General features: G+C 43.0%; 1 protein-coding gene, 1 long non-coding RNA gene and 1 pseudogene across 2 annotated transcripts; 2 read left to right on the forward strand and 1 right to left on the reverse strand.

Annotated features, from left to right (window-relative positions):
• Positions 1-652: 652 nt before the first annotated feature.
• On the reverse strand, positions 653-1,532 carry LOC112887400. Its single transcript, XM_025953560.1, has 2 exons — positions 1,382-1,532; positions 653-1,262 (listed from the first exon to the last, which is right to left on the reverse strand). Exons 1-2 carry the CDS (start codon positions 1,496-1,498, stop codon positions 723-725), a joined length of 657 nt encoding a protein of 218 aa, XP_025809345.1. The 5' UTR covers positions 1,499-1,532; the 3' UTR covers positions 653-722.
• On the forward strand, positions 1,448-3,999 carry LOC112887401. The gene is made up of 3 exons (XR_003227557.1): positions 1,448-1,641; positions 1,723-2,044; positions 2,450-3,999. It is a non-coding gene; the product is annotated as an uncharacterized LOC112887401 (long non-coding RNA).
• A 666-nt stretch (positions 4,000-4,665) lies between these two features.
• On the forward strand, positions 4,666-17,748 carry LOC112885832 (annotated as a pseudogene).
• Positions 17,749-19,736: the final 1,988 nt, after the last annotated feature.

A 19,736-nucleotide genomic window follows, 5' to 3' on the forward strand; every position in this document is an offset into this window, starting at 1 on the left:
GCTCAAAGCGAGAAGGCATGCCAGACTGTTGCAGGCTGGGGCTCGTTGGCAGAGTGATGTTCGAAGAAGGCTGCAAGAGATTATTTCATTAGCAGATTCTTTGTGGGCTGAGGCAATCTGGCCCATTTCTTTCAAATTAGGGCCTTGTTGAACTTGGAGCCGTTCAGTTTTATCCGATCAAAGTCTAATGAATCCCACATCCTCTCCCTACAAAAATTGAAATTAAAATTCCTTCCAGAAAATTAAAATCAAACAAAATCTACTTATCTCTGAAGAACGAAATCTGGACGAAGTTTCCCCTCCTCGTAGCTAAGCTACAAGCTCAAGCTAGCCATCCACCAGGCACGCCGACAGTTTCTCCTGCCATCCAATACCCATTTATTACACGCTCTGACGGTGAACTCGCAATGCTACCTCATGATCACCATAAGCATCAGATCACAAGAGACGAGACGACCCGACGTGCGTGTTGTCGTCCACCTCGATTTGGGCACGCAAGGGTGTTTTCTACGCGCAGAAGCAACGCGAACTGGTGTTCACGCTGCTGCAGTGGCGCGCTGTTCCTGACTGAGAAAGACGAGGTGGGATCAAAATCAAGCAAGCACGAAAAGGACAGTTTTGAATGACAACTCGGAATGGCATTTTGGTTCTTGAAGCTCAGTTCTACTTCATTTCGAATTAGTGAGTGAATACTGATTACTGAAAGCTACTGCGGTAACAATTTAGATTTTGGAGCAGCTGGTGGGCAGGATGGAGGTTGCTGACGGGCTGCCGCCTGGCCACCTGCTCGACGATCTCCATGTGACCGTCTGCAACAGCGTCTCTGCTGCATCACCACCGCCGCTTGCATCGGGTTTCGTCGCCACAGTGGCGAGCCTTGAGCCCGCGCGCGTGACCCTGCTTCTCGGCCACTCGCCATGCCAGAGAACAAGGAATAGTCCTCCCGGCCTCCCTCCGAGCGGCATCATGCAGCGTCCTCCGGCGGCTTCCTGTCCCCGGACGCGGTGGCAGACGTGTTCTTGAGCTCGATCCTCCCGTTCGCCGGCGACGTGACCCTCCGTTTCGTCCTCGTGGCCGTCGGCCTCGACCTCGTCGTCCTGTCCCTCGACGCGGTGGATCGGAGCACTGGTGGCGGAGGTAGGATAGGGTCTTCCATCGCTGGTAGAGTTCGCCGAGATTTTTGGCCTCCTCTGCATCGCGCCGCCGACGTCCAGCTCCCCTCTCCGGTGCCCGCCGTACCCTTGCGCCGGGCGGGGTGGTCGCTGCAAAATTGTAGGTCCATTTTAGGGGGTTTAATAAAAAATATTAGGATCGCAATTACTAATCGTGATCCAATATGCGGGTCTATATATAAATATTTGGATCGCTATTTTACACATACCCCTAAATTGGATCGCCAGGGGGTTGTATGAAAAATCTTTTGACCACAATCGGCTATCCGTTTCCATTCGCTTTCGCTCCTCTCCTCCCGCGCCGCCGTCCCCGCCGAGATCGCCATGGCTCCCCCCTCTCGCCCGCCAACGCCGATAGCGACGGCGACGGCCGCCTCCTTGTCGTGGGTCGCACTCGTCCACTACAATCGCCTCCAACGAAACCCGCCGCCGCCACATCGCACCCGCCTTCCTCCATTGGAAGCGGAAGGTCGCAAGCTCTCATTCCCCAATCCGCGCCCCACCCAAAATCTAGCTGCAGCTCTCACTTGTCTCCTCTTCTTCCGGCCAGGCCAAGGACCAGAACTCCAGAAGCGCGGGATCTTCCGCCTCCACCTCCGCGATGAGCTTCCGCTGACCCATCACATTCGCTCGCCGCCCAATGCTCGAATCGTTTCTGTGCATCGTGGGATCAGATGATGCGCACGCGGAGGAGGCAGAGCCGCCGGTCGCGTCATGCTGATACCTGATGCCACTTCTTCGACGGGTGGGGACCTGCAGCCGCGGCGGCCTGGTGTTGATGGATCATTGGGTCAACGAGGTGCTCAGGAGTGGCTTTGCTCTTGGAAAGAACTGGGTTCTGTTGTATCAGTGCGGTGGAAGGAGATGCGACGGTGAGTGGATCGATCCCTTCCCAGGAGTAACTTGATTGTTTGGTGTTTGTGAGATTTTACTGAAACTTGAACATTACAACATTTTGAGAACTCTCTAGGCAACGATCTGGCATTAGGCTACAGTTCTACTGCAGAATCCAGCAGAATATTTTGGAGTAGGCACTCTTACGCTGCTGCCTGTTTCAGTTGTTATAGGAGTAGGAGATTCAGTTGTCTGAAGTGCAGTTCCAATTTTTCCATTTTGCATATACTGAAACTGTGTGGATGAGATGCAGCAACTTAGCTTGTCAGCAGATTTCCTAGTTGAACTATCAGATGGCATTTTCGCCAGAGTAAATTTCTATAATCTGCATGTAACTATTATCACCTATTTAAGTGTTTCTAATGTTGACTTTTGTTGTGCAGAGAGAAGCTTGCTCCTCATTTGCTACATTTTATTTTCTGAACAAGCAGTAGACTTCATTTTGGGTAAGGTACACTTTGTGCTGCTATGTGGTTAATTACTCTGAGCAACAGTCCAAGTTTTGCATTCTATATTTTCAGACCCTAAAGAAATGGGTGCACTAACTTAATCATTGAAATGCATACTGCTCAATTGTTAATTCAGGAACTGCATAAGTGTTAATGTCAGCTCACTTAATGCCTGCATTAGTGCATACTACTGTGAAAGAAATTACCATCAATGTCAACATACATACCTTCCTCCAAAAAAATAAAATAAAAAATCAACATACCTACAATTCAGATTTAGTTGTCTACAATCTACATCACAGTTTTACACTCCACTTGTACTGTTTCTTTTTTCCATGTTATCATGTTAACCTCTCAGCACGTACTTAAAGCATGCGGGATAGGATAAATGCATGCCAGAGTATACTAGCACATCCTTATATTATAAGGATCTGGAATACCCAAGTGTTTACCAATTCAAGCAGCAATGCAGGATAGAATAGGCATCCATAGGCATCGTGCATGCGTAGAAAGACACTGCCAGTGCTTATACTTAGCAATATTTTTGCATGGCAAGGCAAAAACATGTTGTTAAATGGACATTAGTACGGTAGTACCTAGTCGAAATGGATTTTACAGATTTCATCAAAGACACTGCACTTCTTGCGGCTGCAGCGCAGCTGCTGCTGTTGATGCTATGCTACCAGCTGCTGCACGCAGCCGCAAGAAGTGCAACAACGTTATGAGCCTCTTTCTCGCTTTCTTTTCCTTTACCCCCTTCTCAGTCGAGGACAGAAACTGAATGATTGGAAGACATGATGCATCCTGTGCCACTTGTACAAACTGACACAAAGACATCTGAAGCTAGAAGCAAGATTGATCCTACAATGTCCCCTGCTGCCATAGCTGCACCAATCCCTGCACCCGGGTCTCACTCAAATCATTCTACGGCATTTGATGAAAATGATTGTACATCCCAGAACAACGTTGTGAACCTCTCCCTTCGCCACCGTCGCCGTGCGGACCAGATTTCTACGTGTGATTCAGGGAGACAGGGAGCACACAGTCCTGCGACACTTGTGCAAACAGAGCAAGCTCGGACGTCGCTGTATTCTACAATGTTCCCTGCTGCGTGTTGTCAGTTTGTCGCACACACCAGCATCAATCCTCCTCCCCACCAAGTCTCTGGCAAATCATTTGCTCCTACGTCTACGTGGGAGAGGATCAGTATCCAGTAACCCTCCTTTCAAAAGAAAATGATTGTACTTTGTCTGGATTCACATCCTAACGAGGATCAAGAAGCCAAGAACTTTGAGCACGCTACAAAATCTTTGTGCCTATCCACCTATGCAATGGTTTGACATGGAGAGGGGAAAAAGATGAAAATGAAACCATGACGACAACAGAAAAAGAAAATCTCCAGATGTGATGCCTGCACGCCTAGATGCAGAGATTGATGCGCCCACCACACGCGTGAGATCATGGTTTGAAAGAAAAAACAAAATTAAGAGGGTGTTTGATTTCGGAGGGTTAAACTTTAGCCCTATCATATAAAAAAATCTTATCATTTAGAGTATTAAATAAAATTTAATTACAAAACTGATTGTAGAAATCTTAGGCTGATTCACGAGATGAATCTAATAAGGTATGTTAATTCATAATTAGCTGATGGTTACTGTATCATCAAAGTTGCAAATCATGAATTAATTAGTTTTATTAAATTTATCTTGCGGATTAGTACCCATTTGTGCGAAAAGTTTTATAAACAAATTTTGTTTAATACTCCTAAATAGCAATATTCTATTTGATGTGATAGGCTAAAGTTTAGCCCTCCGAAACCAAACGGGGCTAAGTGCATGTCTTTCTCTGCTACAATGGAGTAAGGCTCCGATTGGTTCCGGATATTAACATACCTCTACAATGGAGTAATCTACTACCATGGAAACCAAGCCTCTGTTAATGCTAAAAACATTCGATGTGTACGGGGGTAACATTTTCTTTTTGAGAAGAAACAAATAAGATGGACAATGGCAAATTGGCAACTGGTGGCAATATGCTTGAAAATCTTAAAATGATCTCAGCATGCAATCTGGTTAGACAGGGACTACCTTGACATGACACGTCACAGGTAGCTTGTTTGATGTGCTTGCCTCCCAAACAGACCACGTATTCCTTTTCTTTTCCGAGATCGTAGTATTGTGCCTCACTCTCTCAAAAGAGAGAACAAATCGTGCGAGACGAAAGCAACCATTTGATGCTAACGGACTCGAACATGCGACAACGAGAGCCTGACGTGTGCGACACGCGTAACGTGCGATGCGTTGGCGGGCGCCATAGCCCATAGTAGGAGAACAACGGGACAAAACTTTTATGGACTTTGATGCCTGCGAACAGTTGAGTTTTCTTCCTCCGCGAAATATGAGCCGTCCAGCCCATTTTGCACTCGCATTTGCGAAGCATAAACAGTCGCTGTCTTCAGCTACTGCATCCATGAATCGAGAGGCGCCGCTTCCAATTGCGCGCAGCTGTCTCGCTGCCACGGCGGCCCCACATCCCACCGAGGGAGCCCCACCTACTCCTCCCGAATCCCGATGCACATCCCACGGCCTGGCTCACACCCGGCGCCCGCGGCCATCCTCGATTTCGTTAACGGAAGAGTGGAAAGCAAACAAGCCCAGCGGAGCGGAGGCCGAACCATCACCAAACCCCAAGCCCGACCGCCCACCTCGCCGTCGCCGGCGATCGGCCGCCGCCCCCGCCGCCGCAGTAATCCCTGCCTTATCCGTACCTCCAACCCGCGGCGCTGGGTCTCTGATGCGTTCCACCCCATGGCATCCCACATTCCCCTTCCCTGCCGCCCCCGCCGGTTTCCTCCTCCTCCTCGCGCTCTTCGCCGTCGCATCGGGGGGTCCGGGTCCTAGACCGGGGGGTTTCAATCGGGGGGAGGCGGACGGCGCGGAGGCGTACTCGATCCTCACGTTCCACGACTACACGCCGCCCCCGCCCCCCGCGCTGCCGCCGCCGCCGGCCGCTCCGGCGGCGACCTGCGCCGGGGACCTCCGCGGCGTGGGTGACCTCAACACCCAGTGCGTGGTCCAGAAATCGGTGAGGCTGGGCGGCGGGGTGTACATCAGCGGCAACGGCAGCCTCGTAATCCTCGGCGGCGTCGCGGTCACCTGCGAGAGGCCCGGGTGCGTCGTCTCCGCCAACCTCTCCGGCGGCATCCTCCTGGGGCAAAGGGCCCGCGTCATTGCCGGGTGGGTCTCCCTTGCGGCGGCCAACATCACGCTCGGCGACGGCGCCGTCGTCAACACCACCGCTCTCGCCGGCAACCCGCCGGACCAGACCAGCGGTGTGCCCACCGGGACGTATGGGGATGGTGGTGGACACGGCGGCCGTGGCGCCAGCTGCTTCGTTAAGAAGGGGCAGGCGCAGGAGGACTCATGGGGTGGTGATACCTACGCGTGGTCTGCACTCAAGACCCCAAATAGCTACGGCAGCAAAGGGGGATCGACTACCGTCGAGAAGGACTATGGTGGCGGAGGTGGTGGTGTTGTGTGGTTGTTCGCCAAGGAAATTGTGTTGAATGGAACAGTTCTTGCTGATGGTGGAGATGGTGGCACCAAGGGTGGGGGTGGCTCTGGGGGCAGCATCTATCTGAAGGCCGCAGCAATGTGAGTATATTGCAGTTGTTTTCTGATGGATTTCTCATTTCTCACTTCCTAATTCCTATTGTGTGGGTTGAGCTATTTATCAGGCATTTGAGCGAGCTGATGTAATGGAAGACTGAAATATCTTTCCAGTTGGGAAAATTAAGGCGGACTATAGTAACTTCTGTCTTTGGGCCCAATCAAGATTTGAGATAGTTTGTGTAAAGCTGTATGATTAACACGTCGCTTGTAGTATGGTAATTTAATACAAATACATACAGGAAACCTGCTTGAGGTTTTTGGATGATTAAGATATGAAGTTTATGTTCCTCTTGCAATACTTCATTGATAAAAATAAGTAGCATATGTGATATCACCTGTTTGAGTTTTTTTTTTCAGTGGAACAATGAGATGATTGTTTATGCTGATAATTAATAAACTTGAGCCAGATTTGTACTCAGCATGCACGCAAAACAGTTGATGGCAATTAGTGCTATACAGTGAGTACTGAATCAGGAGAGCACCACCATTTCTTTGGCATCGTGAGATAAATACTAGCTAATGTACTCCCATCAGAGCAGCTGTTTAGTGTGCTTTTGTTAGTTGCACCTACGAGTAATTATGTGGCAAACATAACATGGTCATGATTAAGTTGATGTTAACCCTCAAAGTCTTTTAGGAAACCAGAGTTAGCATGGCATGAATGAAACAACTGAGACATTACAGAACAATGAGCTAGTCTGCTGACAACCTAAGCTGCTAGTTAATATTTGGCAGTAAGTACAAGCCCAATAGATTATATCAGGTCTACTTTAGCAACATCCAACAGGATTTCTTGTCTGATTGCAATAGAAGACGGAGAATGATGGCTGATGGAGAATTTTAAAGTGTTGTTGCAATCTTTTATCAACATTTCTTCCACTTAATAAATTTGCAATTTGACATTTGAACTTATGTCCTTCCATAGCCTGGATGTTTCTAAGTGATGATGTAGACTTCTTTTCTGGCTATTCTTATTTAAATGCTATATGGTCCACCTGTGTATTCTTGGGGGAAAACACTCTTTTTGGCTAAATTTGTTGGTGAAAGATTGTTCATAGTTCAAGCGCTCCCCTTTTGACACCTTATCTGAACCAGGCGAGGAGGTGGCAAAGTAAGTGCTTGTGGAGGCGATGGTTTAGCTGGCGGAGGTGGAGGACGTGTCTCCATTGATGTTTTCAGCAGGCATGATGATGCCCAAATTTTTGTTCATGGTAATTTACTTGGTTTTGTTTTGCATTAGAGACTGCACATTTTGAAGCAGGCTACCAGCGTTTGAATCATTATATTTAAGTTATTGATCCATTTCTTTGCCACTGTCCTCCCTACCTTATGTAATCTTACTTCCGATCTGTTATTCTATAAGGCCTATTAGTTGATGAGGTTAAGCCCTAAGTATCAGGGATACGGTATTACCCATAATAGTTGGTAAATGGAGAGTACATGATCTCCTCAAGCTTCTTGATTTTCTATGTTTGAATTTGCCTTTTTCTTGATCTACTCTACTACTACTATTACGGTTGCCAATACCTTTTACTTCTTTATCCTCTTTTTGGTACCCCTTGATGGGTTTCATCACTAGCCTATCGCAAGTTGCTTGGGACTAATAGGATTTGTTGTTGTTGTTCTTGTACAGGGGGGAAGAGTTCAGGATGCTTGGACAATGCAGGAGCAGCTGGAACTCTTTATGAAGAAGTACCTAAGAGTATTACTGTTAGCAATGATAACTTGAGCACACAAACTGATACAGTTTTTCTAGATCCCCCATATGAGCCACTCTGGACGAATGTTCTTATCAGAAATCGTGCCAAAGTTTCTCTTCCCTTACGCTGGAGTCGTATTCAGGTTGGATGTTTACAATATTATCGTTATTGATAGTGTAGCCAATACAATTTTGCTGCAAGCACTGCACTTGACGGCTTTGTTTGTCTTTGAGTTCTTATCCAGCTAGGCAGCTAGGGAGAGTGCTGTTATTCTAGGGCTTCTCTGTACTTTATTTAGTAATTTAAGCCACAGAATATTATTCCCTTCAAATCACAAAAAATGGCATTTTGGATACATGATCCCCCGAACATAACTTTGACCCTCGTTATGTATGTTTAGAACAAAGAAAAAAATAATCCTGTGAAAGTCTTTCTTGATACATTTTATAAGTCTATATATACCCCCTCTGATTGTAATTTAGATGATGTCTTGGACAGCAAAAAGTAACTAATTACAAGTCAAATTTGCTGTCCAAAATGTCATATAATTATGACTGGAGAAGTACTATGTTTTATTTGACCAATGTAAATACATATTAAGATAATGTTGGTTGAACTTTTGATTGCATGCTCAGATGCTCTCCAAAGGATTTATTTTTTGTGGCTAAAGGGAGTACATCTGTATCAGTTAGTGTGCATATGTAATAGGTGATAATGCACATTGTCATTGCCAGCTAGTGTGCTTGCTTTCTTTTCAAAGTAATCGATAAGAGTATTACCGGTTGTTAGTGTGGTGTAGGGCCAAATGTGTTATAAATTTCAGTGGATTTGTAATTTATTTGACTAAATGTTTCTTCCCTTCTATAATATCCTTTTTTTAATTGCTTTCTACTTTCAGGCTCAAGGACAGATTCTTTTAGCTGGTGCCACTCTAACTTTTGGCCTGACACATTATCCGTATTCAGAATTTGAGCTGTTGGCTGAAGAACTTCTTATGAGTGATTCTACAATCAAGGTTCTTCTTTATTTTTGTTTCTCTGTCATTACTATGCTTTTTGCAATTTGATATTCTGCATTCCATGTTTCAATCAAATTCAGGTCTTTGGTGCTTTACGAATGTCAGTAAAAATGCTCCTTATGTGGAACTCGAGAATGACTATTGATGGTGGCAGAGAATCAGGAGTAGCAACTTCACTACTAGAAGGTAGCAATTTGATAGTCCTGAAGGTATGTTGGCAACTGTAAGGTGTGTTATGTCCTTTTCTGTCTGCCTTTACTGTATGTGATATTTTTGTTCACATGCTTGTCAGGAAGCATCTGTGATACATTCAAATGCTAATCTTGGGATTCATGGTCAAGGCGTTCTAAATTTATCTGGTCAAGGAGATACTATAGAGGCACAACGCCTTATATTATCGCTGTTTTACAACATAGTGGTACATGAAAATCCTTTCTGTTTTTGTTCATTCACAATCTATCTGAAATTATTTTATTTGTATCTTACTGCATGCCCATTGTGCCTTTCTTAGTGCAATTCTATTATTTTATGACAGAGGTTGGATAGTTTTTATATCTTTGACGTTATTTAAAATAAAATTGGGCCTGTTATGAAGCTGTTGTCTGGGGACTTGATCACTGGTTTGCATCTTTTTTATGGCATTTGGCTGTTTTGCGTTTAGTCTGTAGTATTCTTTGCTCTGATGTTTACTTATCTGAGTTCAAGATGCTGAATTTAGATGTTTCAAAGTTTAAAATTCTCCTGAGAGAATCCTGTTGCTTTTCGTAACCAAAGCAAATCCTGTTGCTTTTCATAACCAAAGCAATCAAATTTTTGTTTCTTCCATTATTTGGATGGTTTGCGCTGGACGGCTGGTACAGTCATAATACGGGCAACATGGTGTTAGATATTTGTTTAACTGGTCCAGTTCCATACTTCATTGTTGCAGTTAGATTTTCTGTGTTTCTTAGCCATTTGAAGAAAATTGTAGTAATTGATCATCATTTTTTTTAGGTTGGACCTGGAGCTGTTCTAAGGGGCCCTCTTATAAATGGAAGTAGTGGTGACATGTAATTTACCACCTTCAAATTGTGTGTTAAATGCTCTTTTTCATTGTTTTCCTCATTGGTCAATTGTTAATTAGAATTTGTTGGCAACACTAGGGCACCAAAGCTGAACTGTGAAGATGAGAGTTGCCCTATGGAAATTTTCCATCCACCTGAGGATTGCAACTTGAACTCTTCATTGTCTTTTACTTTACAGGTGTGCTTTAATTCTCCTAAGTTGTAGCCTTCCCCAAGTTGTGATGTTTAATCTATAAATTTTAGAGTAAAATGCATTTGTGGTACTTAAATTTGTCCCACGGTGTCACCCAGGTCCCTGAACTGTAAAAACATAAAATGCATATTTGGGTATCTATACTTGTATGTGTGCCACACAAGGTTCATATCCCACTAACCAACATGCACCTTCCTATGTTCATACTGATTTGAGTATTTGAGAACTCTTGAGGCATGCCAAATAGGCAAGTTAATGTTGGTTAGGAAGATTTGACCTTGAGTGGTTCATTTAACAAGTTTTGGAGCTCAAAAAGTATGCATTTAAGGCCTACCTTTTGGCAGCCCTCTCAACTCCCCAACAAATCAAGAGTTTGTATGCTAAAGAAAGCGTTGTAAATTTTTGTTTTTAGTCTAAAATAGAAACAAATTGCTTTGCCAAACATCCTTGATGTTGCCCAGCTTAAGCTACATGGATTCTTGGAGTTAGTGGTATCCGCTCCAAGAGCAGCCAGAGCTCTGCCACAAGACCTAAGGGTTCCTTAGGGCCCTGGATGACACCATGGGATATGCTTGAGGACTGCTGGTCCATTTCACTCTTTATTTTATTTCCTAAATTTTAATTGTTTTTGTGGGGAGATTGCCTTTTAGTTTTACCTGTAATCCATGGTGGCTTTTGGCATGCAGATATGCCGCGTTGAAGATATTGATGTTTCCGGCCTTGTGCAAGGAACTGTCATTAATTTTAACCGAGCAAGAAGTGTCACTGTGCAGACATCTGGGATCATAAGCGCAACAGGATTAGGTATCCTATCATTGTTTTGTTGGTCTGAACTCAGAAAGTTAGGATATCATGTACTACTGAGCACTGAGTTTGCACGGTGCCACAAGCCAGACAGCATATTTTTGCTATAGACAAGTTTGGAAAAGTTCTACGATAAGATTTTCAGTTACTTGGTTATTGCCACTTATCATAATCTGCTTACCTATATTAGTCTGTACTTCTGCATTATGGGCCTTACATAAGAGGATGTCTGTCTATTCTCTTCACACTTTGTTATACTATATCTAAATATTTAGGCATTTTGAATAGCTACATTGGCTGTGCTATAGATTTTTTTAAACTTAGACCCACATGTCAGCAACATATTCATCAAAGTTGTCACGTGGGCGGCCATGAATTCGGTTGGTTTGTGAAATTACTCTGTATAACTAACCTTGTTTTGCGGCTGTCTGATCTGAGAAAACTCCAGCAGTTTCCCCTTTCCTGTTTTCCCCCTTCTAGGCCCCTCCTGTGCACCGCCCGCCCTGTGCCCCTGTCCCTGTGCCGCATCCTCCTGGGCCATCTCCGGCACAATGCTCCGCACATCCGTGCCACACGCCACACTGCTTGGAGGATTGGGAAAGATTGAGGATTCCCCTATAACCAATTATTAGGGACTGGGGAAGGGAAACTGCTGTCTATCTACTGGCCTCGAGGGATATGGTTGAAGAAAATATTTATTTGAACTGGTAGAACGGATGAATGGTCCAAATTAAGCAATGGCGTGTCTTTGGACTGATACTTGTTAGATTATTGGAATTTGATGCGGATACTGTAGTTTAGAGATTCTTTGCTAGTTATCGGCATACAATGGAATTTGCTAGTTATTCTGGAGTTTAAGTTTCTTCTGTTTGCAGGCTGCCGGGGTGGTATTGGACAGGGGAAAGTGATAAGCAGTGGGATTAGTGGTGGGGGTGGGCATGGTGGTAAAGGTGGTGATGGCAGTTATAGTGGCGATCATGCAGAGGGTGGACCTGCATATGGTCATGCTGATTTACCTTGTGAACTTGGCAGCGGCAGCGGCAATGTCAGTGCATCTTCAACGGCTGGTGGTGGTATAATAGGTATCAAATATTGTATATCTATCATTTTTCCCCTCTACTCACTCATTGCACCTCTTAATAGCACTTCTGTTGTGCAAATTTTTAGTGATGGGTTCTTTGGAGCAATCTCTGCCAAACCTCTCCCTTTCTGGCTCAATTGAGGCAAATGGTGGTAGTTTTACTGGCTTGGCATCTCATGCCACAATTGGAGGACCTGGTGGTGGTTCTGGGGGTACAATTCTTCTTTTTGTGCGAACTTTACTCCTAAAGAAGGACTCTGTACTCTCTAGTGTCGGCGGGATTGGAAGCAATGGCAGTGGTGGAGGTGGTGGGGGTCGGATTCACTTTCACTGGTCCGATATTCCCACTGGAGATGATTATGTTCCTTTTGCAACAGTTAAGGGAACAATAGTTACAAGGTGTGTTTTAATTCGGATGCTGTCTGTCAGCCCCTCTCCCTTTATATTACTAGTTCTGAATTATGTTGACGGCCTTGTTTTGTGTGCACTGTTTCTGCATGATTGTTTAGTTTTAATAATCCTACAGCATTTTGTGCTGCTGATTTGATAACGTTCAGGTTGGAATAGTTCAAGAACTTTTGGCTGGTCTTTCATATGTATGACATGTTTAGTACAATTTCAATATTTATAGGATCATGGATAGGAGACTGGGAGGGAACAAGAAGGCAGAATTCTTATTCACTTTTATGTTGATTTTTCAGTCCTTTGGTTTTTCATCACCAGTATAAATTTATTGTTTTGCTTTCTCCTGTTACTGCCTTTTTCACCCCTTCCACATTTTAGTATTAGCCTCGTTTCATTTTTGTTTTGCACACCTGGGTTCCACATTTTAGTATTAGCCTTCTTTTCATGCTCGTAGGTCGTGTGAGTACCTCCCTAAAGGGTTTGGATGCCTTGAGTCAGGGAGATGTCTTCTCCCAGTGGTCTCTTTTGAATCTGTGCTTTTTTATTGTTAGATGATGATGCCTTTAGTGCCTTCAAACTTTTTTTATTGTGTCGCTAAATTGCTGAGCTGACCATTTGTTTCTGCTACAGAGGAGGAATCAGTGAAGGCCACGGTTTTCCTGGTGAGAATGGAACAATCACAGGAAAGGATTGCCCAAAAGGTCTTTATGGAACATTTTGCAAGGTAACTTGGGTGACATCAGATGTGCTGCCTTACCTCCTTTGGGCCAAATCATATAATGTGTTACATTCAGAAGATTGGTTCCCCAGTTTAGTTTTCTTGTGTATCAGGGACACAATCCAACGTAGTAGCAAGCTTTTTGTGCTCTGCTATTTTTTAATAGAACTCTTAAAATGGACACAGCTTTGGGATGAGATAGCTTAGTAGGTTAGTGGGACCGCTGTTATTATTACTACAGATACCTCCTTATGCTTTTTCTGTGCCTCTTGTTGGGTACTTGGGTTTCATCTCTAGCCCAAATGGTCTTGTTGACTAAAAGGCCTCATTGTAGTTTACTGTCACTATTTGTACAATCACATGACGTAAACGTATACTTATCAACCTAGCAGGAACCCTCAATTATACCTATAGTTTTTAGTTTAACTGGCTATTGCTACTTCTACTTACACTGTTGCAATGCTTTCTGCAAATACAGGAATGTCCTTCAGGAACATACAAGAATATTACTGGATCATCTAGGTCCTTGTGCTCACCGTGCCCTCCAAATAAGCTACCTCACCGTGCTGTATACATAAGCGTCCGAGGTAGTTCTTGTTGTGTTTTCTTCTTGTTTGAGTAACATTAATCTAAACTGCAGATCGAGCACGTCTTATACGTAGCAGACCGGAATTATATGCCTTTGATCTCTGACATACATATATCTGTGGAGTCTGTTCTTCTAAACTTTCTGTAGTGTCACATGAATTTTTCATGCACTGCTTTGTCTCGTAGGCGTGTCTATAAAGAAACCTTCGAATGGTGTCCTCATCTTTTCTCAAGTCATATTAGAAAATATGAAATAGTGTTAGGCTGGGTCTCGCTTGTATATATTTTTTGTTCTTGCGTGTGGTTATGAAGTTTCACGTCTGTTGTCTTCTGGTTATTTAATTCCACTTCATTTTTTGTTGTTTCAGAACTTTTGTGTTAACTATGAAAGTTTTCTGTCAGTTTGCCTGAGTGTTCTAAACTTAGCATTATGGTTTTGACAGGAGGTGCTGCTGAAACCCCATGCCCATACAAATGTGTGTCCGATAGATATCGCATGCCTCACTGTTTTACTGCTCTTGAAGAGCTGATATATACGTTTGGTGGACCTTGGTGGTTTGGCCTGCTTCTTTCTGGCCTTCTTGTTTTGTTAGCTCTTGTTTTGAGTATTGCGCGGATGAAGTTTGTTGGTACTGATGAGTTGCCTGGGCCAGCACCGACTCAGCACAGCTCCCAAATTGATCACTCTTTTCCCTTCCTTGAATCACTGAACGAGGTTGTGAAATTCATTCTATCTGACTGATTCAATATCATATTAAGCTGTGGTGCGATCATTTGCAGTTTTACTGAAACTTCTGCTAATGGTGCAGGTATTGGAAACAAACAGAGCAGAAGAATCTCACTGTCATGTGCACAGGATGTATTTCATGGGCCCTAACACCTTCAGTGAACCTTGGCATCTCCCACACACCCCACCAGAGCAAATTTCAGAGATCGTGTATGTATGCCCATCCTCTGTTCAAGTTCTACCATTTTGTTGTTTGTTTTCAATTCTTTACCGGTTGTTTTCTTGTATCCAAAATTTAACTGATCCCTGAATGTTGTCCTGACTATTTTTTCAGGTATGAAGATGCATTTAACAAATTTGTTGATGAGATAAATGCTCTTGCAGCCTATCAATGGTGGGAGGGTTCAATTTATATTATTCTCTGTATACTTTCATATCCCCTGGCATGGTCCTGGCAACAGTGGCGCAGGAGAATGAAATTACAAAAACTACGTGAATTTGTTCGATCTGAATATGATCATTCATGCTTACGGTCCTGCCGTTCACGGGCACTTTATGAAGGACTGAAGGCATGCATATATTATTTTCTGCTTTATTTGCAGCTCTTTTCTAATATTTCAATTTCATGATTGCATTATGTCCGACAAAATTGGTAAACAGTACCCATGAACATGCCAGATAACTTAAGTGATGTAGCGATTGAGCTACAACTTTACAGTTATTTCTGTGGCTGTGCATTACCTGCAACTTAAGTAGTATCAGAAAGCATAGGTTGCATTTTTAGTCTTGCCGATTGATAATTTCTGGTTTTCAAATTTGTAGGTAGCTGCTACTCCAGATTTAATGCTGGGTTATTTAGATTTCTTCCTTGGTGGGGATGAGAAAAGGACTGATCTTCCCCCTCGACTTCATCAAAGGTTTCCAATGTCCCTGATCTTTGGAGGTGATGGAAGTTATATGGCTCCATTTTCACTTCATAGTGACAGAGTGGTTACAAGTCTTATAAGTCAGGTTGATTCTGAAACATTTCAGATTGTACCAAATTGCTGAATTAAACCAATATTCTCTCAACTTATTGATCTCTTTTTATAGGCTGTACCATCATCAATATGGCATCGTCTTGTAGCCGGATTGAATGCCCAGTTGCGTTTGGTTCGTCGTGGAAATCTAAATGCAACATTTCTTCCTGTGCTCAAATGGCTTGAAACTCATGCAAATCCTGTGTTGAACACTTATCGGGTGCGTGTTGACCTTGCATGGTTCCAAACTACAGCATTAGGTTACTGTCAGTTTGGTCTTGTTCTTCATGCTCTGGGGGAAGCGGTGGCTGCTGAACTTCAAGGTGACTCTGTAATTAAAACCGATCAGCATTCAGTGTGAGCCATTTCTTACTTTCCTGAGCATTTGCATTCTTTCCCTCTGATCATCATGTCTCCCTGATCACTTCCCCTATATCGTACAGAAATCAGAATACATATGCTGATTCTCAATTGGGACACTCAATGACCAACGACGCTCTTTTGCGTAAAAGGATAACTAGCACCATTCTCAATGTTGAAAACTTAAAGATGCTCAAAGACAGGAGAGATTTGTTTTACCCTCTCTCTCTTATCTTGCACAATACAAAACCAGTTGGACATCAGGTGATTATCATCTTCACAGATATATTAACGTAGCCATATTGTCCATATGACGAGACTTACTGCATCTTGCACTCACCATGGCTCTTTTGCTTTGAACTGCAGGACCTCGTTGGCCTAGTCATCTCAATATTGCTTCTTGCAGATTTCAGCTTAGTCTTGCTTACTTTCCTCCAACTATATTCATATTCTATGGTTGATGTTTTGTTAGTCTTGTTCATTCTTCCTCTTGGGATACTGGCACCATTTCCCGCTGGGATAAATGCTCTTTTTAGTCATGGACCGCGGCGGTCAGCTGGCCTTGCTCGTGTGTATGCCTTGTGGAATATTACATCACTGGTTAATGTTGTAAGTACTCATCCATGCTTGCCTGTATCTGGATTTTGCTTTTACAAGCTCATCAGGTTGTTTAGGTTCAGAATCATGGGAGTTATGTAGCATCATTGCTGTCTCCTAGAGCATTTATTGGGGATTACATATTGCCATTAAGACTTCAAGCATGCACCCTCATATACTTACATAAGCAGAAGACTGAGCAAGAACACACATAACCTTATTCCTACCCCCAGTTTATCATGTAAAACTTTGCAGTAGACACTAGACAGTAGTGACCTTTTTTCCAGTGGTTTGTCAGGAGAGAAAAAAAAACTGAGAGAATGTGTGATCTTGTTGGTTTTGTTTTGAAATTTTCCTGATTTCCATTTAAATAATGTTTGCTTCTTGCATGTGTATGCTTTACATTTTTCACATGAAGGGTGTCTACTTACTTTCTTCACAGTAGCTACAGTACAGTATCATGTTTTACCTACAAGTGCTCATCACTCGCAGATCGTGGCTTTTGTATGTGGAATTCTGCACTATAAGTCATCAAACAAGAAACATCCAAGCATGCAGCCATGGAATTTTGGCGGGTAAGCATCTATTCCCTTCCTGCTAGAGGTGGCAACTGAACGCACTCATACCTTAACAACATTTTACCTAAGAACATTAACCTCTAAACTCTTGGCAGGGATGAAACCAGCTGGTGGCTATTCCCAACAGGACTTGTGCTATGCAAATGCATTCAAGCTAGGCTTGTGGATTGGCATGTATCTATCTTAGAGATCCAGGACCGTGCAGTTTATAGCAATAACCCAACAATATTTTGGCAGTGACAGCATATTGGATCACAGGAGTGGCTCATGATGGAAGCTTCACAACTCAAGTTTTTTGGGAGTTGATAAAAAGAAGGCTAGGGGGAGTCCGTTCTTTGTCAGCCAGTCAGGGGAAGCATGTACAAAGTAGAATGCTTACAGATGCCTGCCAATAGACTTATAGTGCATCGTTGACCTTTTGTCCAGTCAGTCACCCAACTTTGTTTTCCTTGTACATAGGAAAAGGGTTTAGTTGATCCATTCATTGTAGGATTTAGGATTTAGACACCACAGAATATTTACCTAAGCTAATCTCCAATAGATAGTGGGAAATATCTTTCCTTTTTTTTGTTGAAAGCACTCTCGGGGTCGTTTACATTTATGTTTTGCTGCAAAAGGTTTGAGGCATTAAATATGAGGGTTTTTTCTGTTAGATGAATTAAAGCAAAATGTTAACATGCTGATGTTTATTGAAGGCCTCTTCAATGAAAAATTCAGTGTCCGCTCAGAGCCCGTGATGTAGTACCAGCCTCCAGTAGGCGTTCTGTGCCGCAGGTATTGTTTTGCATTAGGATAAATTTTGGTTATAGTTTTAATATTTGATTAAACTTTTCTGGATTTTGCCCTTTTTGGGGGGAAATGATTTAAACATTTCTTCCAGTAAACTGGAGGTAAAAGAAGTTTTTCAAATCAATAATGTGTACTGGTATCCTCGGGAAATCCACCATTGCAGGCAAGAGAAGAAAGCAAGCTGCTTTTCTATTTTCCCATTTCCTATTATTTTCTCTAGTTATCATCACGGCACATTCTGCTGTAGTTTGCTAGATACCATGGTATTTTGGAGTTTCAGAAAACCTACTCCTCACCAAACAGAGTTATTGTGGTAGCTGATTGCCTGTGCGGCTGTGTTGTACAGCCTGATCTAAGTTCTAGGTAACACATCCGTACATGTACGTCTCTCTGTGTACACGTAAAAAATCCTGAAACGGACGGTGATAGATTTTTTGGGCCCGTAACCAGCCTTGAGTGGGTACCCTCCAGTAGGGTTTTGTTCCAGCCTGTATTGCTAAAAGGTTGGATAATTTTGGTGAAAATTCGGTATCTGATTTAAAAAGATGAAATTATCATGACAAATTTGGAAAAAAATTGAACGAACTTTATCTCGACAAATTAACAAGTTTCATTTTTATATTCCAAATCCTAACGATTTCTTCTTGTGTATTAATAATGACCAAAGCTTTTGGGTCGTTTGTTACTGCACAAACTCTAAAATGATATAAATTTAAGAACGGATGTAATATATGTTATACTCCCTATAATTATGAGCTCTCCCTGTAACTCTGTTGAAATGCCAAAAGAAGAAACCTTAATGAGAATATATAGCATTAGACGATAGAGTGCTCCCTCATCGAGTATGGACAAAGGGGCAGCTCTTAAGACGGTTACATTGGGGGAATAGCTTAAGATCCTAGCAAGGCCTAATGTGTGTAAACTGTCGCGATTGTGATGGATGGTGGAGACGCATACTCTCTTATTATACCTTGTTCAGGTTGAGCGAGAAGGAACATGCAGTAGATAACTGGAGAAGAGAGGCATGTTTTCCAAAGCAAAGTGTTTTGTGCTATTCTTCCAAGTTTCTGTTAGGAAATGCAAATTGTGCTAGACCATCACCAAGCTTGTTGGGCTTATTCTACTCTAGTTCTTTGACACGCAAGTTGGTTTGAGGCATTTAATTGGTGAAGCACAAAATTTGGCAAGGAGTTTGAAAGGCCTATGTAGATCCAGTAGTGCCTACCTTTTGGTAGAATCTCAGTTTGTGATGGTGATGTTTTTTTTGTGTGTGTGTGTGTTGGGGGGAGGGGAAGGGGGGGGGGGGTGTTCAAACATACTGATTTGGCTTAAACTTAGGCAAATCATAAGGGACTTGTTGATCTACAGGTACCAATTTGGAAACAATTTTGGATCTATGCATTGGTTGATGGATGGAACACTATCTCCTCTATACTTTGAAAGTGCTACTTCTTGTTACAACCTGTATGAGATTGATAATCTGTTGGAGCAGCTTTTATCCCCTAAATATTAGTTTTTTTTGGTGTTGGGGAAGGGATAAGTAATCTGCTGAAGATGCTCTTACTGTTGTATTAAGGGTGTGGTTACCTTCCTGGTATCATTGTTATTGTGATGTATCTCCAAAGGTTAGGACTAAGTTAATTTGCCCATGGTTTTTTACTTCTTTTGTTTGAAGTTTTCTTTACACATAAATCATTATGTCGATTGCGTACGTTGTGTTTAATCCATTGTTAGCTGTTGGCTGAAACTGTCGCCAAAATTCATTGCAAGAGGGAGTTAAAAGATGCATTGTTGCCAACTCCTCTCAACGCAACTTGTTTCTTCCTCAAAAGCCAGCTCATCCCTGAACCACAACACTTCCATACTTTGAAGCATGACTTTGCAGATTGTAAGCTTCACATGCTATGCA

This window comes from Panicum hallii, chromosome 3 (genome assembly GCF_002211085.1).
Source record: "Panicum hallii strain FIL2 chromosome 3, PHallii_v3.1, whole genome shotgun sequence".
NCBI classification, from domain to species: Eukaryota; Viridiplantae; Streptophyta; class Magnoliopsida; order Poales; family Poaceae; genus Panicum; species Panicum hallii.